The following is a 17,862-nucleotide window of genomic DNA, read 5'->3' on the forward strand; positions in this document are numbered from 1 at the left end:
TTAATTATTTGTATAGGAATCATTCTTTTCAAACAATTAATATACATTATCAAGGTATTAGATATATGAAGGTAAATTTAACAGAATGTTTTTTTTTTTTTGTAAAGAAAAAACTTTATCATATCAACGCCAAAACATTATGCAAAACCGGGGAAAATTAAAATTAAACGCCAGTAGCTATGGTGTCAATTGGTAATCAGAATGTCATAATTTTTTGGAAATAGCTGAACCCAAGAACAATAACAAAGATATGGGCAACAAAAACAAATCATAAAAATAACAAAGTATTACATTACATCTACAATAGCATATGTTGTATAAATTACACGATAATATAAATAATATCGATATATTAAATATCTTACCATGTTTATACAAATATTATTTGGATATAAAATATGTTAGCACATTATCATTCTATATAACCTGCTATTATAATTTTTATCACGTTAATTATGTTAAAAAGACTAATCCATTTCATTGAAATGATGTATACATACATAAATAAATAAATAAACAATAATTTACAGTTTTACGTTAAGAACATGGATTTAACATATAAGATGTAAATTTTCGCGATACAATATTATTTAGCATGCTAGACAAATAATTATACACTAAAAAAAAAAAAATTACTATATCATTTGGTGAATAGTGTTGTTGATCGCGGATGAACAGTGTTTCCGGTGTTGAAATAAAGAATGATATCGATACATTGAAATAAAAAAAGATTGGTCAATAGTATTTATGTATTTAATTGATAGAAGAATAAGATTTTTGGTTTGTGTTTTTCTCTCTTTCCTAAATACTTAATTTTTAAAATCATCAAGGATACAAATTTAATTAATCTGTTATTATAGGCTACATAAAAATGTCAAAAAAAACATGAATTTTTAAATTTGGGACGAAAAAACATGAACTTTCAAAATGTCATTTAAATCCCAAAGTTTGGTTTGACTTTTAAAAGAAATAGTGAAGTTTTTTTGACTTGATCATTTTAGGCATGAGTTTAACATCTAAAAACTACAAAAGTTACAATATTTAGGAATCGAACACTTGACGTAGTGATGTATGCTTAGACTCATTGCCAACTGATCTATGTTTTTATATTAAGCAATTGAGAAACAAATAAAATTATATTGTTAATCAAAAATTATCTCTATTATTTTCTAGATGAAGCGTCCATAGTATACCAAGACGTATTCATTGTTGGCATCACTGGTGGTTTACTCACCTGAGAGGTAGAAGTGTGAGGAATATGGGGGGGGGGACTATATATATACTAGGGCCATGAGTTAAATTAAAACATAAATTAGATACTTTGACCACTATACATTAGGTGTTTAATTTTAAGTAGAACATGTTTACGTACTATACAGATTTATAAGGCGGATCAGATGCCGTGCTAGAGAAATCTGATTCATTCCTTCATGATCAATTTACATTGTGAAGTTTGTAATTATTAGGTTTACTGCTTACAGTTGATTAACCAACTAAATATATAAAACATAAAATCAAATGTACAAGAAAAATACCAATTTAGTTGACCATCTGATGTTGTATAATGGTAGTTGTCTCCTCAATCTTCCTAATTAAGCTCACTTTATAAACTTTGGGGGGTTTACTTGAGTGGGCTTTTTTATCAACCAGCCTTTTTGGGCCTTTGAGGTTGACTCGGTCTATCCCGTTCTTCGTTTCCAAATCAGCAAAAAAAGGAAATAAAATAAAAATAATATAAAAAAACGGATTTGGAGGAGGAGAGTAATTATTATTAACCCATATAATTAGTAGTACTACGTTTTATCTCTCTCTCACTTTGTGCGTGCGAGCGAGTGTTTTGTTTTCCTCCGAGATCCAAATCGTCTCGTGGATCCAAACCTTTGCAACTCCGTGGATCTCCTCCTCCTCTCGCTGGATCTCGTACCTTGAGGTTCGTCTCTCTCTGTTAAACTTGCGACTAAATCACTCAGATTTCCATAGAGATCGATCCCTCTTTCTTTTTTTTTTTTTTCATAGTGTAAAAATCTACAATGTTTCGATATTCTCTGGTGTTCTTTGTTTTGATCTCGTTGAAGATTGATCCGATTTCAGTAGGAAATCGATTTTTCATGTGTTGTCTAGCTGATTGAGACTGTGGACTATGTAGATTTGATTGTTTGTTTTTCAAATCTGAGGAGTTAAAGCATTGCGATGCCATTTGTTTTTTTTGAATTTAAGTTGATCCGGAAGCTTTAAATGATTTGTGTTGTGATTGTTTTGGTCGGAGTCGTAGTAAAGTGATGTGTGTCTCTGGATCTGAGGATTTCGATTTGTCAGTGTTTTGCATCTTTTGGTCATTTATTGGATGATGTTTGCTCGTAAACCACTGATTCAAGATCAGAGATCCTTCACTCAATTGTAAAGAAATTTCAATAGAGTGGTGTAGATTATTGCTGAGTAGTTATGAGAATTTTGTTAAACATCTGGTATAGAACTTACACTCACTCAGTAATTCAAACTTGACCCCCTAGCAATTAAATGTTAACATGTTGGATATCTTGTTTGTTACTTGTGATCTGTACTTCGTTATGCATTTAGTTTCTAATGATTTTGTTCTTCCCTGCTGTTTTTTTTTGTGTGCAGCACCGGAAAAGATGGACAAATCTAGTACCTTGCTTGTGCACTATGACAAAGGGACTCCAGCAGTTGCAAATGAGATTAAAGAAGCTCTTGAAGGAAATGATGTTGAAGCAAAGGTTGATGCCATGAAGAAGGCGGTTATGCTTTTGCTGAATGGTGAAACCATTCCTCAGCTTTTCATAACCATTATAAGATATGTGCTGACTTCTGAGGACCACACAATCCAAAAGCTTCTGTTGCTGTACCTGGAGCTGATTGAAAAAACGGATTCGAAGGGGAAGGTGTTGCCTGAAATGATTTTGATTTGCCAGAATCTTCGGAATAACCTTCAGCATCCGAATGAGTACATCCGTGGAGTGACGCTGAGGTTTCTCTGTCGGTTGAAGGAGACTGAAATAGTGGAGCCTTTGACTCCATCAGTGTTACAAAATCTGGAGCATCGCCATCCATTTGTTCGCAGGAATGCAATTCTGGCCATCATGTCGATATATAAGCTTCCACAAGGCGAGCAACTTTTCGTGGATGCGCCTGAAATGATCGAGAAAGTTCTATCAACAGAACAAGATCCGTCTGCCAAGAGAAATGCTTTTTTAATGCTCTTTACCTGTGCTGAAGAGCGAGCAGTGAATTATCTTCTGAGCAATGTTGACAAGGTTTCAGACTGGGATGAGTCCCTTCAGATGGTGGTTCTGGAGTTGATTCGAAGTGTGTGTAAGACTAAACCATCAGAGAAGGGGAAATATATTAAGATTATTATTTCTCTGTTAAGTGCCACTTCTTCTGCAGTTATCTACGAATGTGCTGGGACACTTGTTTCTCTCTCATCTGCCCCTACTGCTATTAGGGCTGCTGCTGACACCTACTGCAAACTTCTTTCTTCTCAGAGTGACAACAATGTGAAGCTTATTTTGCTTGATCGGTTGAATGAACTTAAGACATTGCACAGAGATATCATGGTTGAGTTGATAATAGATGTTCTTAGAGCACTCTCAAGCCCAAACCTTGATATCCGCAGGAAGACACTTGACATTGCCCTTGACTTGATTACTCATCATAATATCAATGAGGTTGTGCAAATGCTGAAGAAAGAAGTTGTGAAGACACAGAGTGGAGAGCTTGAGAAGAATGGAGAGTACAGACAAATGCTTATTCAAGCAATCCATGCTTGTGCAGTTAAGTTCCCTGAAGTTGCAAGCACAGTGGTCCATCTTCTTATGGATTTCTTGGGAGATAGCAATGTGGCTTCTGCTCTTGACGTGGCTGTTTTTGTTAGAGAGATAATTGAAACAAATCCCAAGTTAAGAGTTTCAATCATTACCAGGTTGTTGGACACGTTCTATCAGATCCGTGCAGGAAAGGTCTGCCCTTGTGCTCTTTGGATTATTGGAGAGTATTGCCTATCACTTTCAGAAGTTGAGAGTGGCATTTCAACCATTAAACAATGCCTTGGCGAATTACCATTTTACTCTGTTTCTGAGGAGTCTGAACCAACTGAGACATCAAAGAAGATTCAGCCTACCTCTTCTGCCATGGTGTCCTCAAGAAAACCAGTGATTCTTGCTGATGGAACTTATGCTACCCAAAGCGCAGCCTCTGAAACCACATTTTCCTCACCTACAGTTGTTCAAGGATCGCTGACTTCTGGAAATTTGAGAGCACTGCTTCTAACTGGTGATTTTTTCCTGGGAGCAGTGGTCGCTTGCACATTGACTAAACTTGTTCTTAGGTTGGAAGAGGTTCAGTCTTCTAAAACTGAAGTGAACACGACAGTCTCACAGGCTTTGCTGATCATGGTTTCTATGTTGCAACTTGGGCAATCTCCTGTTTCTCCACACCCTATTGATAATGATTCATATGAGAGGATTGTCTTGTGCATAAAATTGCTTTGCCATAGGAATGATGAGATGAAAAGGATATGGTTGGAAACCTGCCGTCAGAGTTTTGTCAAGATGATTTCCGAGAAACAGCTTAGAGAGATGGAGGAACTTAAGGCAAAGACCCAAACAACTCATGCTCAGCCTGATGATCTAATTGACTTCTTCCATCTAAAGAGCCGGAAGGTAATATTACTTTCTAAGCTTTCCCTTTCCTTGTTGTGTGTGTGTTTTTCCTTGGCAATCTATTCAGTTCTTATACCTCGGTATCTTTCTCTTACAGTTCAGATTCACTTTTTTTTTTCAATTTCTGACATTAAAAAGAGGGACAATGGAAGTTGAAAGTGGCTGGTTATATTTATATCTTTTGGTTAGTAGATGAAAATACTGAGTATAAGTATCTTTCAGGGAATGAGTCAGCTTGAGTTGGAAGACCAGGTACAAGATGACCTAAAGCGTGCAACTGGAGAATTCACTAAGGACGAGAACGATGCTAACAAACTCAACCGCATTCTTCAACTCACAGGATTCAGTGATCCAGTCTATGCTGAAGCATATGTGACAGTGCACCATTATGACATTGCACTTGAAGTTACTGTTCTCAACCGTACAAAGGCAACCCTTCAAAATCTGTGCTTGGAGTTAGCAACCATGGGTGATCTGAAACTTGTTGAGCGTCCTCAGAACTATAGTTTGGCACCTGAAACAAGCATGCAGATAAAAGCAAACATCAAGGTCTCGTCCACAGAGACCGGAGTCATATTCGGGAACATCGTCTATGAGACATCAAATGTAATGGAGCGAAACGTCGTGGTTCTTAACGATATACACATTGATATCATGGACTATATCTCCCCTGCTGTTTGCTCAGAGGTTGCTTTCAGAACCATGTGGGCAGAGTTTGAATGGGAAAACAAGGTAATTCACCGAAACCTATGACAGTTTTATCTTTTCTTTTTTTCTGTTTGTTCTTAGTATAACCAGTTCGTCTTGTGTCCTCCATGTCAGGTTGCTGTGAACACCACGATTCAGAACGAAAGAGAATTCCTCGACCACATTATCAAATCCACAAACATGAAGTGTCTCACAGCCCCGTAAGTCCAGATTCGTCTTTATTCCCTTATAAACTTAAAAATCTTCCTACTAATATAGTGCTTCTCTGTTTGCAGATCCGCAATAGAAGGAGAATGCGGATTCCTTGCAGCAAACTTATATGCAAAAAGTGTGTTTGGTGAGGATGCTCTAGTGAATGTGAGTATCGAGAAGCAAACCGATGGAGCACTGAGTGGGTACATAAGGATAAGGAGCAAGACGCAAGGAATTGCTCTTAGTCTTGGCGACAAAATCACCCTCAAACAAAAGGGTAGTAGCTGAGGTTAGTTAATAATATTATATCTTTTCTTTCCCCCAAATCAAACCATAAATGTTGAATCCTTACATCTTAATCCGGTATAATTTCCGGTACCATACCGATTGATTCTCAGACTTGGAACGGTGGCCCGCAGAGTAACAGGTCTAAACTACGTATGTTTCTCTCTTGAGCAAATTTTTGTTGGTTGAATCTGTTTTACTGAATGAAGGAGGGGAGAGGCGTTTAAGGGTATGTAAAGAGTAATTTGTTATCATTCTTCCGTAACCGGTATATTTTCCGGTATGGTACCGATGGATTCTTCCTCATACGGCAGTGTGTTTTTCTTACAGTACTTGACGATTTTGTTTCCTTTGTAATGCTCTTTCTTCTATAATGTCGTTTGTTGAGGAGATTAAAACCGTGATTTTATAGAAATGTCTTATCGATAGTAGGTTCAACGTTATCATCTGGGTTAGCTCCACTTTAAAATGTCGTTACTTTATATTGATCTCTTCACTTTAGAATTTCGTCATTGTTGACAAAAAAAAAAAAAAAGAATTTCGTCATTTTTTATTTTATTTTTTCTCATATGCATTTGAATTTTTGATCTTCCGGGGAACTATACTACGAATAAAGTAGAAAAACATGTACAACTTAATTTATTTCATGTGACAGGGACAGAACAGAATGATCAACCTAGTATTCTATTTCTACAGAATCCGTCTATTATTCTATCTGTTCAGTCAACTTCCACTCCGATAGTCATACAGTCTAGGACTTTACCAACATGATTTCTAGTCATATTATCGTTGATTTTAAACAAGATAGCAAGAGAAATTATAACAGAGGGTATATAATACATCATCAAGCCTTTTTATCAACAAAAAAAAGAGAGAAGAATATAATACAATATTGTTTGGGTATGCAATACATTATTGTTGGAAATGAGAAAAGAGCCAGAAAAAAAAAAAAAAAAAAAAAAAAGTCATCACTAATTTTTTTTTCCTGGACGATGAAACTGAAAGTCATGAAACACTGCAGTAAAAAAACAAACATTGATCTCGACGACAGATCTACAAGCAGAAATGTCCTAATGATACATATAGGATCTCAGATATGTTTCGTTGGTGCAAGAACGAGGTGTTCTTTCTTGTGCATGGCAAGTCCGGTCATGACGTCCATCTTTATATCCTCCGGTTTAACACCTTGAGATAGACTCCAGTCGAATTTGTAGAGAAGGTTAGCGAAAGGTATCTCTACCATTGCTACCCCAAGATGCATGGCCGGACACATTCTCCTTCCCGAACCGAAAGGTAGGAGCTCAAAATCTTGGCCCTTGAAGTCCACTCCTTTGTGCTCGTTCATGAACCTCTCTGGAATGAACTCATTAGGGTTATCTCCCCACGCAGCTTTGTCACGAGAAACTGCCCACGCGTTCACCTGGATGATGGTCTTTGCCGGAATATCAAAGCCACCGATCTTTGCGTCTGCGATAGTTTCTCTGTGTAGAAGAATGGGGATGACTGGTTCCAGCCGAAGAGACTCCTTGATGACTGCTTTTAGGTAAGGGAGATTAGGTATGTCTTCTTCCGAGACATATCCTTTGTCGCCTATCACACTCCTCACTTCCTCTTGAGCTTTCTTCATCGCTTTAGGGTACTTTATAAGGTAAGTCATGGCCCATACTACCACTGCAGCCGCCGTGTCAGTTCCCGGCACTACAATATCCTGATGAAAATTACAAACAACCCTAGTTAATAATAGTACTGATATATTTTAACTAACTAAAAGATCGAATTAATTGCAGTAAAAGCGACTAAAGAGTTAACGAACCAATATCATGGCCTTGACATTTTCATGAGTGAATTTGGTGGAGAAGGGTTGGTCTTTGTAGATCTGCATCAGAAGATCGATGAAACTCTCTGTCTCGGGATTAGGGCGGTTAGGGTCAAGAGTCTCGTCGAGGAGTTCTTGAAGGTAAGTGTCAAGCTCCTTGAAAGCTTTCTTGAGACGAGCACTGAGACCAGTGAGGTTGTCAAGAAATCCAAAATAAGGGAAAAGGTCGGAGAAAAAAAGAGTGCCCAAAAGTGCTTGCGTCTCGTACAAGATATTTATGAATCTCTTCATCTCGGTGCCGTACTCATTGTAACGCTTCCCAAAAGCTTGTCTGCATACAACACAGTTTGTGAAAGACAAGAGAAGCTCACTTAGATCAACGGTGCCTGAATGGTCGGCGGCTTTGTATATCTTGTCCATCATCCGTTTACACTCTTCTTCTCTAACGGGTCTGAAACTTGCGACACGGTTTGGGCTGAAGAGGTTCACCATACACATCTTCCTCATCTCACGGTAGTATGTGGTGTACTGTCCGAAACCGAGCTCACGTCCTTGGTACGACATGGTTTGTTGGCCTTTCAAGAGAGGACGAGCGGTGAAGTTGATGTCTTGAGTCTTGAGTAGGTCCTTGGCTAGTTCGGCCGAGGAGATGACGGCTAGTCTACGACCTCCGATTTTCATAGTGAAAATGGGGCCGTATAGCTTGGAGAGACGGAAAAGGAAATGTTGTGGGTTGAACTTCTCCATCTGGTGAAGGTTTCCTATAATAGGAAGACCTTCTGGCCCCGGAGGTAGCCGGAGAGACTTCTTGGTGGTGCTCTGGAGGAAAAAGAAGGCTGCACCCGCTACCAAACCGGCTATAATCAAGAAGAGATCCATTTTTTGTTGTTGTTATACTATTTGAGTCTTGTTGTTGGGGTATACTCTCTACTCAGTGTAAGTGATGCTGTGATTTATATAGCAAGGCTAAAAGTTATATTGGTTGGCTTGTTTAGTTATTTCTTTGACAGGTACGGTAACACAAAAAAACTTCCTTGTTTTTAAAACGTGATGTTAGTAGGTGAAGTGCTTTCAAATAAAACAATATAACGATTGATTCGAAGTCGACACTTGACACAATTACAATGATAATACTGAAAGCGAGATTGTTTATCAGAGTTGAAACTATGAAGACTGTATGTATTAGATTATAAACTCTTGGTTTTGTTTTCTAAATATAATTTGTCATAAAGAATTGAATATCATCAATAAAAACTCACAAACTTATATTCATTTAGGTTAGGAATCATTCTTAAATTTTAGGAACTCTTCCTAAAACTATAACAAAATTTTGGAATTTTAAATTGCTATAATCGATTTATAAACAAAAACTTAAAAGGAATGGTACTTTAGATACATTTCTAAATGTAACTTCCAAGTTTGAAAATATCACTTTTCTCTAATGCGCTATAACGTAAAACTGGAAGAAAAAAAGAAGGGTATACTTAACAAAAACAAAACTCTCAACGTAAATTTTTGTGATTTAATTTGTAGATAGTTAGTGTTTTTAGAAAAGTGTGTTACGGTTATTTCATTACAACAGTGGTCACAGTTAAACAAAATATTCAACTTCTTATATATCTTGACTTAAAGTAACGAACAGAAGAAGACCTAAGTTGAATTGTACGTACGTTATTCAACATGGTACAGACATAAGCAATATTCACTTTTTCATTTTTTACATTCCACATCATTTTTTCTCTTTTCCACATCATAATTCGACACTTTTATTATTTTTACTTTCTACGATAGTTGTATTTAAAAAATTAAAACACTTTACTCCACCATTTTTAATACATATGTTCCACCATATTTATGTTTATTTTCTGTAATAAATATTAGTAATCATAGTTAATACTAAATGAAATTAAAAATAAATTTTGTTTTTGACTTTTGAATTCAATAAAAAAATATATAATAAAAACAAGAACTAACTAGATAAGTATCACAAAAAATATAAAAAATTTGAATTGTAAACTTTCAACTGTTGAAAAAATCACCATTGTAAGTTTTGTAACTAGTCTAAGTTGAATTGTACGTACGTATTATTCAACATGGTACGGAACATGTATTTTTGGAAAACGACAGTAAACATATCCTCGTATGAAAGTTGCTATGCAGGCAGCCACAATTGAACTAGCCCGTCACAGCACACCTGACACCTCTTTGTTCATTATGGACTTTTAATCTTACAAAAACCAATATTATGGGCTTACTACAAATATTGGCCAAGAGCCCAAGAAAGAAGTGTGATCCAAATGTTTATAACTTTCGTTGAGAACTATAAAAAAATATACAAATAGCAAAACTAATTTTATTACAATTAAAATCGTAATTTGGGCTTTTGCAAATCTTCCACCAACTTACTTTTGTCAATGAATCTTCCCCTAACTACTCTTTCACAAAAGGAAAAAAAAATCGATCATCGAGCTGGATGATCATGTTGAAAACTAGTTAAAGCTAAAACAGCTCTTAGTATGATGAACCATAAAATCTCTATTAGTATTAGTATTGGTGATCTTCATCCTCTTCTCTTTCAGCTTACTAGTTTCATCATCATCAGTACTGTCATCATCATTATCATCATTGTATTTGTGAATGTCCTCTAGGTCATCATCAGATTCTTGCAATGCAAGTAAAGGCATGGAATTAGGGTTTTTATTGGAGTAGATGCTGAAAGAAGAAGACAAGGAGGATGATCTTCTTCTTCTCCTTAGCTTATTAGCAATAAGCAATCTCCTCCTCTTGTTCAACGGACTCTCCACTTTATCTAAACCTTTCGCATTGCTCTCAGCTTCCATCAAATTCCCAAACGATTTCGATTTCCCTATGTAATGATTTGACAATCCTCTCCTGTACACACAAACCATCAAGAATCAAACCACACACTAAACACTCAAACTCTCAGCATGTAAATTCTATTTTTACCGGTAGATAAAAAAAGGTAATAAATGTGTTTTGTTTTTTAAAAGGATGATTTAAGAAAAATAAACATACTTAATCGGAAGAGAATCTTCAAGGGATGAAGTAAACGAATCAAACCATGTTCCTCGTGATGAAGAAACGGCGTCGTCTTGTTCTTCCTCGTTTTCGCTGCTTTCTCCAACCGACGAAGACCAACTCTCCGACGGGGTTCTATCATCACATCTCCTTAACCCGATCCGGCTAGACAGACCCGCCTGTACACCCTGATCATGCGCCGTGTCGTTGCTGCGATCCCTAAACGTGGAACCAACTAGAACCTCCATGTTAATTAATTAACGTTCTCGACCAATCGAGCTCAGCTTTCAAATCAATCGGAGAAACTAAAAAGATAGAGAGAAGAGACAAGACTCCACCGATAGGAGAAGAAGATATGTTTTAAAAAAAAAACTAATAAAAATCGTGAAATACGTATATGACTGACAGTATTTTTTTTTTTTAAGAGTCTCTCTACACTAAATATAGTAATTTTTAAGTAACGGTGGCTTTTGATGATTGTTTGACACGTTTATTGATGACCTAATAATGCCGGACGTTTCGGGGTTACTGTCTCCGTTAGATCACGATGCTGATTTGGTGCTTTATCGACACTTTGGTGGACGTGTTATCACACCATATATATCACTTTAAACTTATCCATTTTGTTTTCTTTTTTTTTTATAGCTAATCAATTTTTCGTACCAGTGATACCAGATAAGATTAATAACTAATTTTACACGGAAATTAACAATATTTAGTTTCTTTTTTTACAAGGTACAATTGATTTCCCTCACTTGTGTCTGTGTATATTATTATAAGTACCATACTTTAATACTTTCTCCATTTCATAATATAATAGTATATTTTAGATAATTATTTTGTTTCACAATCTAGTATATTTTCAATTTTTTATACAACTTTTAGATTAGTTTAATACTTTATATTATATAATTTTATTTATAATTGGTTGAACTTTTTTAAAGTAATAATTTTTTAATATACATAATTTATTCAAAACATCTTATATTTTGAAACTCAAGAAATATTAGTTATTCACTCAAAAACTTCTGATAGTTGTTAGGGTAATACCATTATACAAACTCTTTCTTTCTTAACATAGTTACCAATTTCAATACAAAATTCAGAAAGAAATTTAGAATTCAGGTATATGGATGATCTTGCATATCAATTTTTCTATATATATATGGATAATTTAATTAAAAGTCACAAATTTTTAATTGAATTATCCAACTTTTAACGTTTTTATTTATTTGTTTTATTTTAACTAACAAATGAAATATTTATAACATTAAAATATTATATCTTTCTCTCTCTCTCTCGCTCTCTCGCTCGCTTGCGGTGACCGTCGTCGACCATTCATATGGCTACCACCACCATTCTCAGCTTCGCTCCTCTCTCTTACTTCCCTCTTTCAACTACTAAACCCCCTACCAGACTCCCTCTATTTACATCCCTGCCACTGCCACTCACATCTTCTTCTTCTTCTTCTTCTTCTTCTTCTTCTTCATCTTCGGCCTTTACTTCTTTCTTTCTGGTTAGGAATGAAGCATCTTTGTCGTCTTCTACGTCAATCCAAGCTCTTACAGAACAAGCCGTCGATACTTCCGATTTAACTTCCTCCTCTTCAAAGCTTGTCCTTGTCGTCGGCGGCACTGGTGGTGTAGGTACGAACCATCCTTCTCATCTACTTAATTGGAATTGGGATTATGAATTTCTCACAATTGGGTCTAGTAAGTAGTAATATGATGGCAATTGTTTAAAAGTTTCTTCCTTTTTTGGGTATCAGGGCAACTTGTGGTAGCTTCATTGCTCAAGAGGAATATTAGATCAAGGCTATTACTGCGTGATCTTGAGAAAGCAACCAAGTTATTTGGTAAACAAGATGAAAATTCATTGCAGGTTTGGACTTTTATCAACATTTAGGATTCACTACTTCGTTTTATCAACCTTATAACAAGTTTTATAGGTAGTTAAAGGGGATACTAGGAATGCTAAGGATCTTGATCCATCTATGTTTGAGGTTCGTCTTCTTGCTCCTGTTATGTTTGGGAGGAGTTTCACTTGTTCTGCATTTTGATTTGAACTGATTTGTGTAGGGTGTGACACATGTGATTTGTTGCACTGGAACTACTGCTTTTCCTTCTAAGAGGTGGAGTGAAGATAACACACCTGAGAAAGTAGGTGAGAAACATTTCTTTCCAAGTAAAAAACGAATTAAATCATTTCCAATCTTGTTTTGTAATCGAATGAAATGAAACAAAGGTTCTCTCTCTTATATGACATGATTACTTATCCCTTTGGGGACTATGTGGTTGTTTTGTGTTCAAAAAGACTGGGAAGGTGTGAAGAATCTCATTTCAGCATTGCCCTCATCAGTGAAGAGAGTTGTTTTGGTTTCATCCGTAGGTGTGACCAAGTCTAATGAGCTTCCCTGGAGGTGAGATTAGGGGATCTCTGCTAATTGCTTTTATTACGCCATGACATATTGTACTTTTGAATAAGCATGTGATTATAATAAGCATGTGATATACGAAATTCTTTTGAAATTTCTTAATCTGATTGTCTCTGTGGGTGTGATTGTATTTCAAATGTATGTTTTGTTTGCAGCATCATGAACCTTTTTGGGGTTCTTAAGTACAAGAAGATGGGGGAAGATTTTCTTCGGGACTCTGGTCTTCCATTCACCATTATCAGGTTTGGAACAAAAGATTCTGCTCAATTTTGAGATAATACTCCAAAATGCAAGTTTACTGATCTACTGTATTATGATGTCCTTCTACCAGACCCGGTAGATTGACTGATGGACCATACACATCTTATGATCTGAATACTTTGCTCAAAGCTACAGCCGGTGAACGTCGTGCAGTTGTTATTGGTCAAGGTACAAATACTCTTTACGAGATACTTGGTTGCTCAGAATCTCAGATTGCCTGCTATAAAAAATGAAGAAATCTGAGGGTGGTTTATGTAACACAGGAGACAAACTTGTTGGAGAGGTAAGCAGACTTGTGGTGGCTGAAGCTTGCATACAGGCACTTGATATTGAATTCACGCAAGGCAAAGCTTATGAGATCAATTCAGTTAAGGTATCATCTACAGCTTTGCTTGAAAGCCCTCTGTCTGGAATTATCGTATAAACTGAAAATGGGTGTAATGTAGTCTTATCAAGAAACATGTCTGAAGGAATGGAAGCTTTAGTTGATCGTTGAATATGTTTTAAAGATTGGTTGTTTTGATATGTTTGAGGACTGTTGTCTCAGGGGGATGGTCCAGGAAGTGATCCGGAGCAGTGGCGAGAGTTGTTTAAAGTTGCAGAATCCAAATGATTTAAAAAGGGCACTGAGAAATGTGTACATAGTTAATAGCGAGACAATACATATATGGTCAAATTGTGTATACAAATACTATCCTTTTGGTCTTTAGCTTTCGTTACTGTAATTTATGTAGCCATTTTGATTCAGAAAGTCAGATTTTCGAGTTTGGATTTTGACTTCTCTCCTAAATCGTAAACCAAATCGAGAATCAAGTAATAAACCTATCAATAGAGACTGAAGAAAGAAAGAAAAAAACTGGTTTCCCTGCATTTTCTGTTATTGTCTTAAAAATAATAAAAGTTACAAATGTAACACAAGACACAACACTGAGAACAAGTAGATTTAAAGGGAAATGATTTCCACATTTTTATGATCCTGTTCTTCTGGTTAACATATTAAATAGAATAATCTAACCCGCTTGGTCCCTAACATGAAGTCTTATAAGATAAACTGAACTAAAGGGACTTGACCAATGACTAAAACCTATACCTGACTGACAGTATTTATATACGTATAACAATACCTCTGCTTCCAGGAGATGAAGATCAGACCAATGTGGACATATTTAATACAACATTCGAGGTGTGAACAGAACATGGCTACAATCAGACAACCGCGGAAGTAGTACGCCTAAGGTCAACATCGTTCTTGTGTTTCTCACTTGGCGGTGTTCCTTTGAAACTTCCATATCTCATTGGCTTAGGCATGTAAAGAGAACTGAATATCTTCTCCAAAGCTACAACTGTGTATCTCACATACTTGCTTGAACTCGCGTCTTTCTCAACCAATGGCCCATAGTTTTGCATATAGCTTCTGTATACCGGCACAATTGCCTGAACTATCTGCTGGCAAACTCTATCCCTCAAATCTTTTTCCGGTAAGACCCATGTGACTTGCTTCTTATACATCTCATCAAACGCATCATTGAATGCTTTCAATCTCTTCTTGACAAGATCACGAGCCGTGGCATGTCCACCGGAGAAAAGTATAAGTCCTTCTCGGCTCAAGTGGCTTGGAAGCTTACCCCAACTGTCTCTAAGGAATACAGTAGCGTAATACTCTTTGTACTGGTCATGTTCTTTCAGCCATGAATCTCCTAAATGATCCCCAATTTTTGTACCCTTTAAGTTCTTGTACAAATGCCAGTGATTATTCATACCGAAGAAGTGAGCAAGCGTTTGATCCGGATACGCTTTCATCCATACATCCAGATTCTGCTCAATGGCTTTGATTATTCTTAGAACCTCAACCATAAGCTGATTATCTTGGAACCTTTCTGATCTCCAGCTCTTATGTATGAGCAGAACCTGAGTTAGTGTTGACTTGTACTTATCTCCAATAAGTTTATTGCAATAATCAGTTACAAAACTGACTAATCTAGGCACACCACCGTCGTTAGGAGGTGGGGTCTGTTTCTGAATCTCTACCTGAACCAGAAGCTCCCAGAAGATTTCCGCCGCACCATCGATTATCCTTTTGATGAGATCCCTTGTGAAGTTTTGGATCTCAATACAAGCTGCTCCACCAAAGAGACGGTTGAAATCTGCTCTCAGTTTGTTCAACGAAGTAAAAATATCTAACAGCTTCAGAAGCTTGATTGGATCTTTCTTGCTATCAGTCACAGTTTTCCCAAACTGAAGGAACGCGAGCATACCGGCCTGAGCAGCAATCTTGGAAAAGCAATCCATCCACACATTCAGACCGAGTCTTTCAAAGACATCGTTGCAAAGCTTGAACTCTGCTTCAAACAGATGCTTAACCGCAAACTCTAAATGATTCCCCCACTGAGCTATATACCCTTCTATGCTCTGCACATCGTTGAACTCAGAAACCGAGATATCTAGATAATCTAAGTCAAGTGCTTGAAGACTAGCTCTAACATTCGAGCTCCTCACTTCAACGTATATTGAAATGCACTTGTCGAGTCTGTTATTAGCTCTGAGTCTCCCCAAAATAGCTTGAAGTTTATGAATTACAGTTACAGGCAACTGAGACGGTGCAATGCAAGCCTGATCACCGAGTGAAGACGGAGACGCCATTGGAAGTGGTACACTGTTATCCTTCAAGAGCCTTCTGAACTCGCTTTCCAGCTTATCCAAAGCAGCATCCCTAAGCCCGCCATCAAGACGCAGTTGAGATCTCTCTTTCTCTCCTCCTCCTCCTACTCCTCCTTCAACGTCATTATGAAACTCCCTAAGCCCTCTTAAAGATTTCTTCAAATTCAAAAGATACTTCTCATCAGCAACTTTATGATCTCCCAAATACTCAACTATATCTTCCAACCACTGGATAGCTAACCCACAATTCTCCCCAAGAAACTTCAAAGCTTCCTCTAACCTCTTCAAAACAGCTAAATAACCAGAAAGATCACTCCTTGGATCAGATAACAAAGACTTCTCAAGTCCATGAACAGCATCAAACACCTTAAGCACAGCAGCTGCAGGACCAACAGCTCGGTTAATATTACCACCAACATCACCAAGAGCATCTCTATCAGCACGTATAGGCCTCACAGCAGCTTCAAGAGAAGGCAATCTCTGCTCAATCTCATCAAGCCTAGGACCAGTCTTCCCTAAAGCTAAACCAATAGCTTTCGATTTCTCAAGACTCGATTTTAAAGACTTCCTTGCAGCTAATAAGCTCTGAATCCCTCGATCCACCCCAGTAGACTCCTCCATTATCAAATTCAATCAGAATAGAAAACCCTAGAAACCCCCAAAAGAAAAAACTCACTACAGTGAAAGCAATAATTAATAAAAATGAAAACTTTAGACCTAATCGATTCAGAATCAGATGCAAAACAGTTTTGCATCAAACACTTTTCCTCTTTTTTTGTTTGTCTATCTTTCTTTGATTCGTCTCCTTTATCAATCACCACACTACCCAACTTTTGATAAATCAAACCAAACCCAATAAACCTTACAGACAGAAAGAAACAAACAAACCCAGGAGGACACAGAAAATTTCCACAGCTACCAAACAACCAGAGAGCAGAAAATTCCGAGAAGAGGAAGTTACTTTTTTTAACTTAGACACTGAAACGAAAGAGAATGAGTCGAGATAAGGTCTTCTACTGAATTGGGTCGCCGGTGAAGAGTTGATCCGGCGGCGAATAGAGAGTTTGGTGGAAGAATCGAAACGGTGTGAGTTTCTCCAAAGAGAGAGATACCCAGAAAAAGAAAAAAAGAGAGATTAACGCAGATGAAAAGAAAAGAAATAAACTTTTTATTTTGTTTTTGTGTTTTCGACAGTTTTTAATTTTTTCTCGCGATGCCCGACGAAAACTGCCAAAGTGCATGACAGTGAAGCACAAGGTTTCACAGCATCACTTGCGACTTCGGTTAAAAAAAAATTAAAATAAAAAACTTCTAACAGTATTAGTATATTATAGTACAGGAGAAATTAATCAAATGTTAATTACAGAACACTTTTTTTTTTGTTTAACTAATGAATCTTTGCTTTTTCTGTCAAGAGATTTATGCTTCAAAATTATGTCCAGATATTCGAATCTTTTCACTTTTTTTGTTCTGCCAAACATTTTCTGAATGTTAGTAGACTTTTGATAGTCTACTTTTTAATGTAGTTTATCATATTCAACGTTGTGGTAACGTACGACTTAAGCCTAAATAAAAATCACTTGTACTCTAGTTATTATATGTGTTCTAATTCCATGAGAATTTATAAATGGTATTTGAATTTACAAAATTTAATTATTATATATGACGACTAGGAGTATATTGTTGAGGTTATTTTTTTGTTGATTACGATTTTTGGATTTACAAAATTTAACATGGATGTTATCGTATAGATGATACTAAAATTGTAGTTGACACACATGGGATGTGTG

The 17,862-nt window shown here is 36.6% G+C and overlaps 5 protein-coding genes across 5 annotated transcripts; 2 read left to right on the top strand and 3 right to left on the bottom strand.

Moving 5' to 3' along the window:
- The first annotated feature begins 1,704 nt into the window (after positions 1 to 1,704).
- LOC104730101 (coatomer subunit beta-1) lies at positions 1,705 to 6,307 on the top strand. The gene is made up of 6 exons (XM_010449200.3): positions 1,705 to 1,930; positions 2,623 to 4,679; positions 4,902 to 5,411; positions 5,502 to 5,587; positions 5,663 to 5,868; positions 5,978 to 6,307. The coding sequence occupies exons 2-5, from the start codon at positions 2,634 to 2,636 to the stop codon at positions 5,865 to 5,867; spliced, it is 2,847 nt and encodes a 948-aa protein (XP_010447502.2). The 5' UTR covers positions 1,705 to 1,930; positions 2,623 to 2,633; the 3' UTR covers position 5,868; positions 5,978 to 6,307.
- A 391-nt stretch (positions 6,308 to 6,698) lies between these two features.
- On the bottom strand, positions 6,699 to 8,609 carry LOC104730102 (cytochrome P450 83B1). Its single transcript, XM_010449201.3, has 2 exons — positions 7,678 to 8,609; positions 6,699 to 7,572 (listed from the first exon to the last, which is right to left on the bottom strand). The coding sequence occupies exons 1-2, from the start codon at positions 8,557 to 8,559 to the stop codon at positions 6,955 to 6,957; spliced, it is 1,500 nt and encodes a 499-aa protein (XP_010447503.2). The 5' UTR covers positions 8,560 to 8,609; the 3' UTR covers positions 6,699 to 6,954.
- Positions 8,610 to 10,019: 1,410 nt separating this feature from the next.
- On the bottom strand, positions 10,020 to 11,181 carry LOC104730103 (protein OXIDATIVE STRESS 3 LIKE 5-like). The gene is made up of 2 exons (XM_010449203.3): positions 10,717 to 11,181; positions 10,020 to 10,572 (listed from the first exon to the last, which is right to left on the bottom strand). The coding sequence occupies exons 1-2, from the start codon at positions 10,965 to 10,967 to the stop codon at positions 10,170 to 10,172; spliced, it is 654 nt and encodes a 217-aa protein (XP_010447505.1). The 5' UTR covers positions 10,968 to 11,181; the 3' UTR covers positions 10,020 to 10,169.
- Positions 11,182 to 11,731: 550 nt separating this feature from the next.
- Positions 11,732 to 14,187, top strand: LOC104730104 (uncharacterized protein At5g02240). Its single transcript, XM_010449205.3, has 9 exons — positions 11,732 to 12,365; positions 12,488 to 12,600; positions 12,668 to 12,721; positions 12,798 to 12,882; positions 13,033 to 13,138; positions 13,309 to 13,395; positions 13,485 to 13,582; positions 13,678 to 13,787; positions 13,962 to 14,187. The coding sequence occupies exons 1-9, from the start codon at positions 12,062 to 12,064 to the stop codon at positions 14,025 to 14,027; spliced, it is 1,023 nt and encodes a 340-aa protein (XP_010447507.1). The 5' UTR covers positions 11,732 to 12,061; the 3' UTR covers positions 14,028 to 14,187.
- Positions 14,188 to 14,258: 71 nt separating this feature from the next.
- On the bottom strand, positions 14,259 to 17,435 carry LOC104730105 (exocyst complex component EXO70A1-like). Its single transcript, XM_087478523.1, has one exon. The coding sequence runs from the start codon at positions 16,691 to 16,693 to the stop codon at positions 14,621 to 14,623; it is 2,073 nt and encodes a 690-aa protein (XP_087334649.1). The 5' UTR covers positions 16,694 to 17,435; the 3' UTR covers positions 14,259 to 14,620.
- Positions 17,436 to 17,862: the final 427 nt, after the last annotated feature.

Source organism: Camelina sativa, chromosome 12 (assembly GCF_030686135.1).
Source record: "Camelina sativa cultivar CO46 ecotype springtype chromosome 12, ASM3068613v1".
Lineage (NCBI taxonomy): Eukaryota > Viridiplantae > Streptophyta > Magnoliopsida > Brassicales > Brassicaceae > Camelina > Camelina sativa.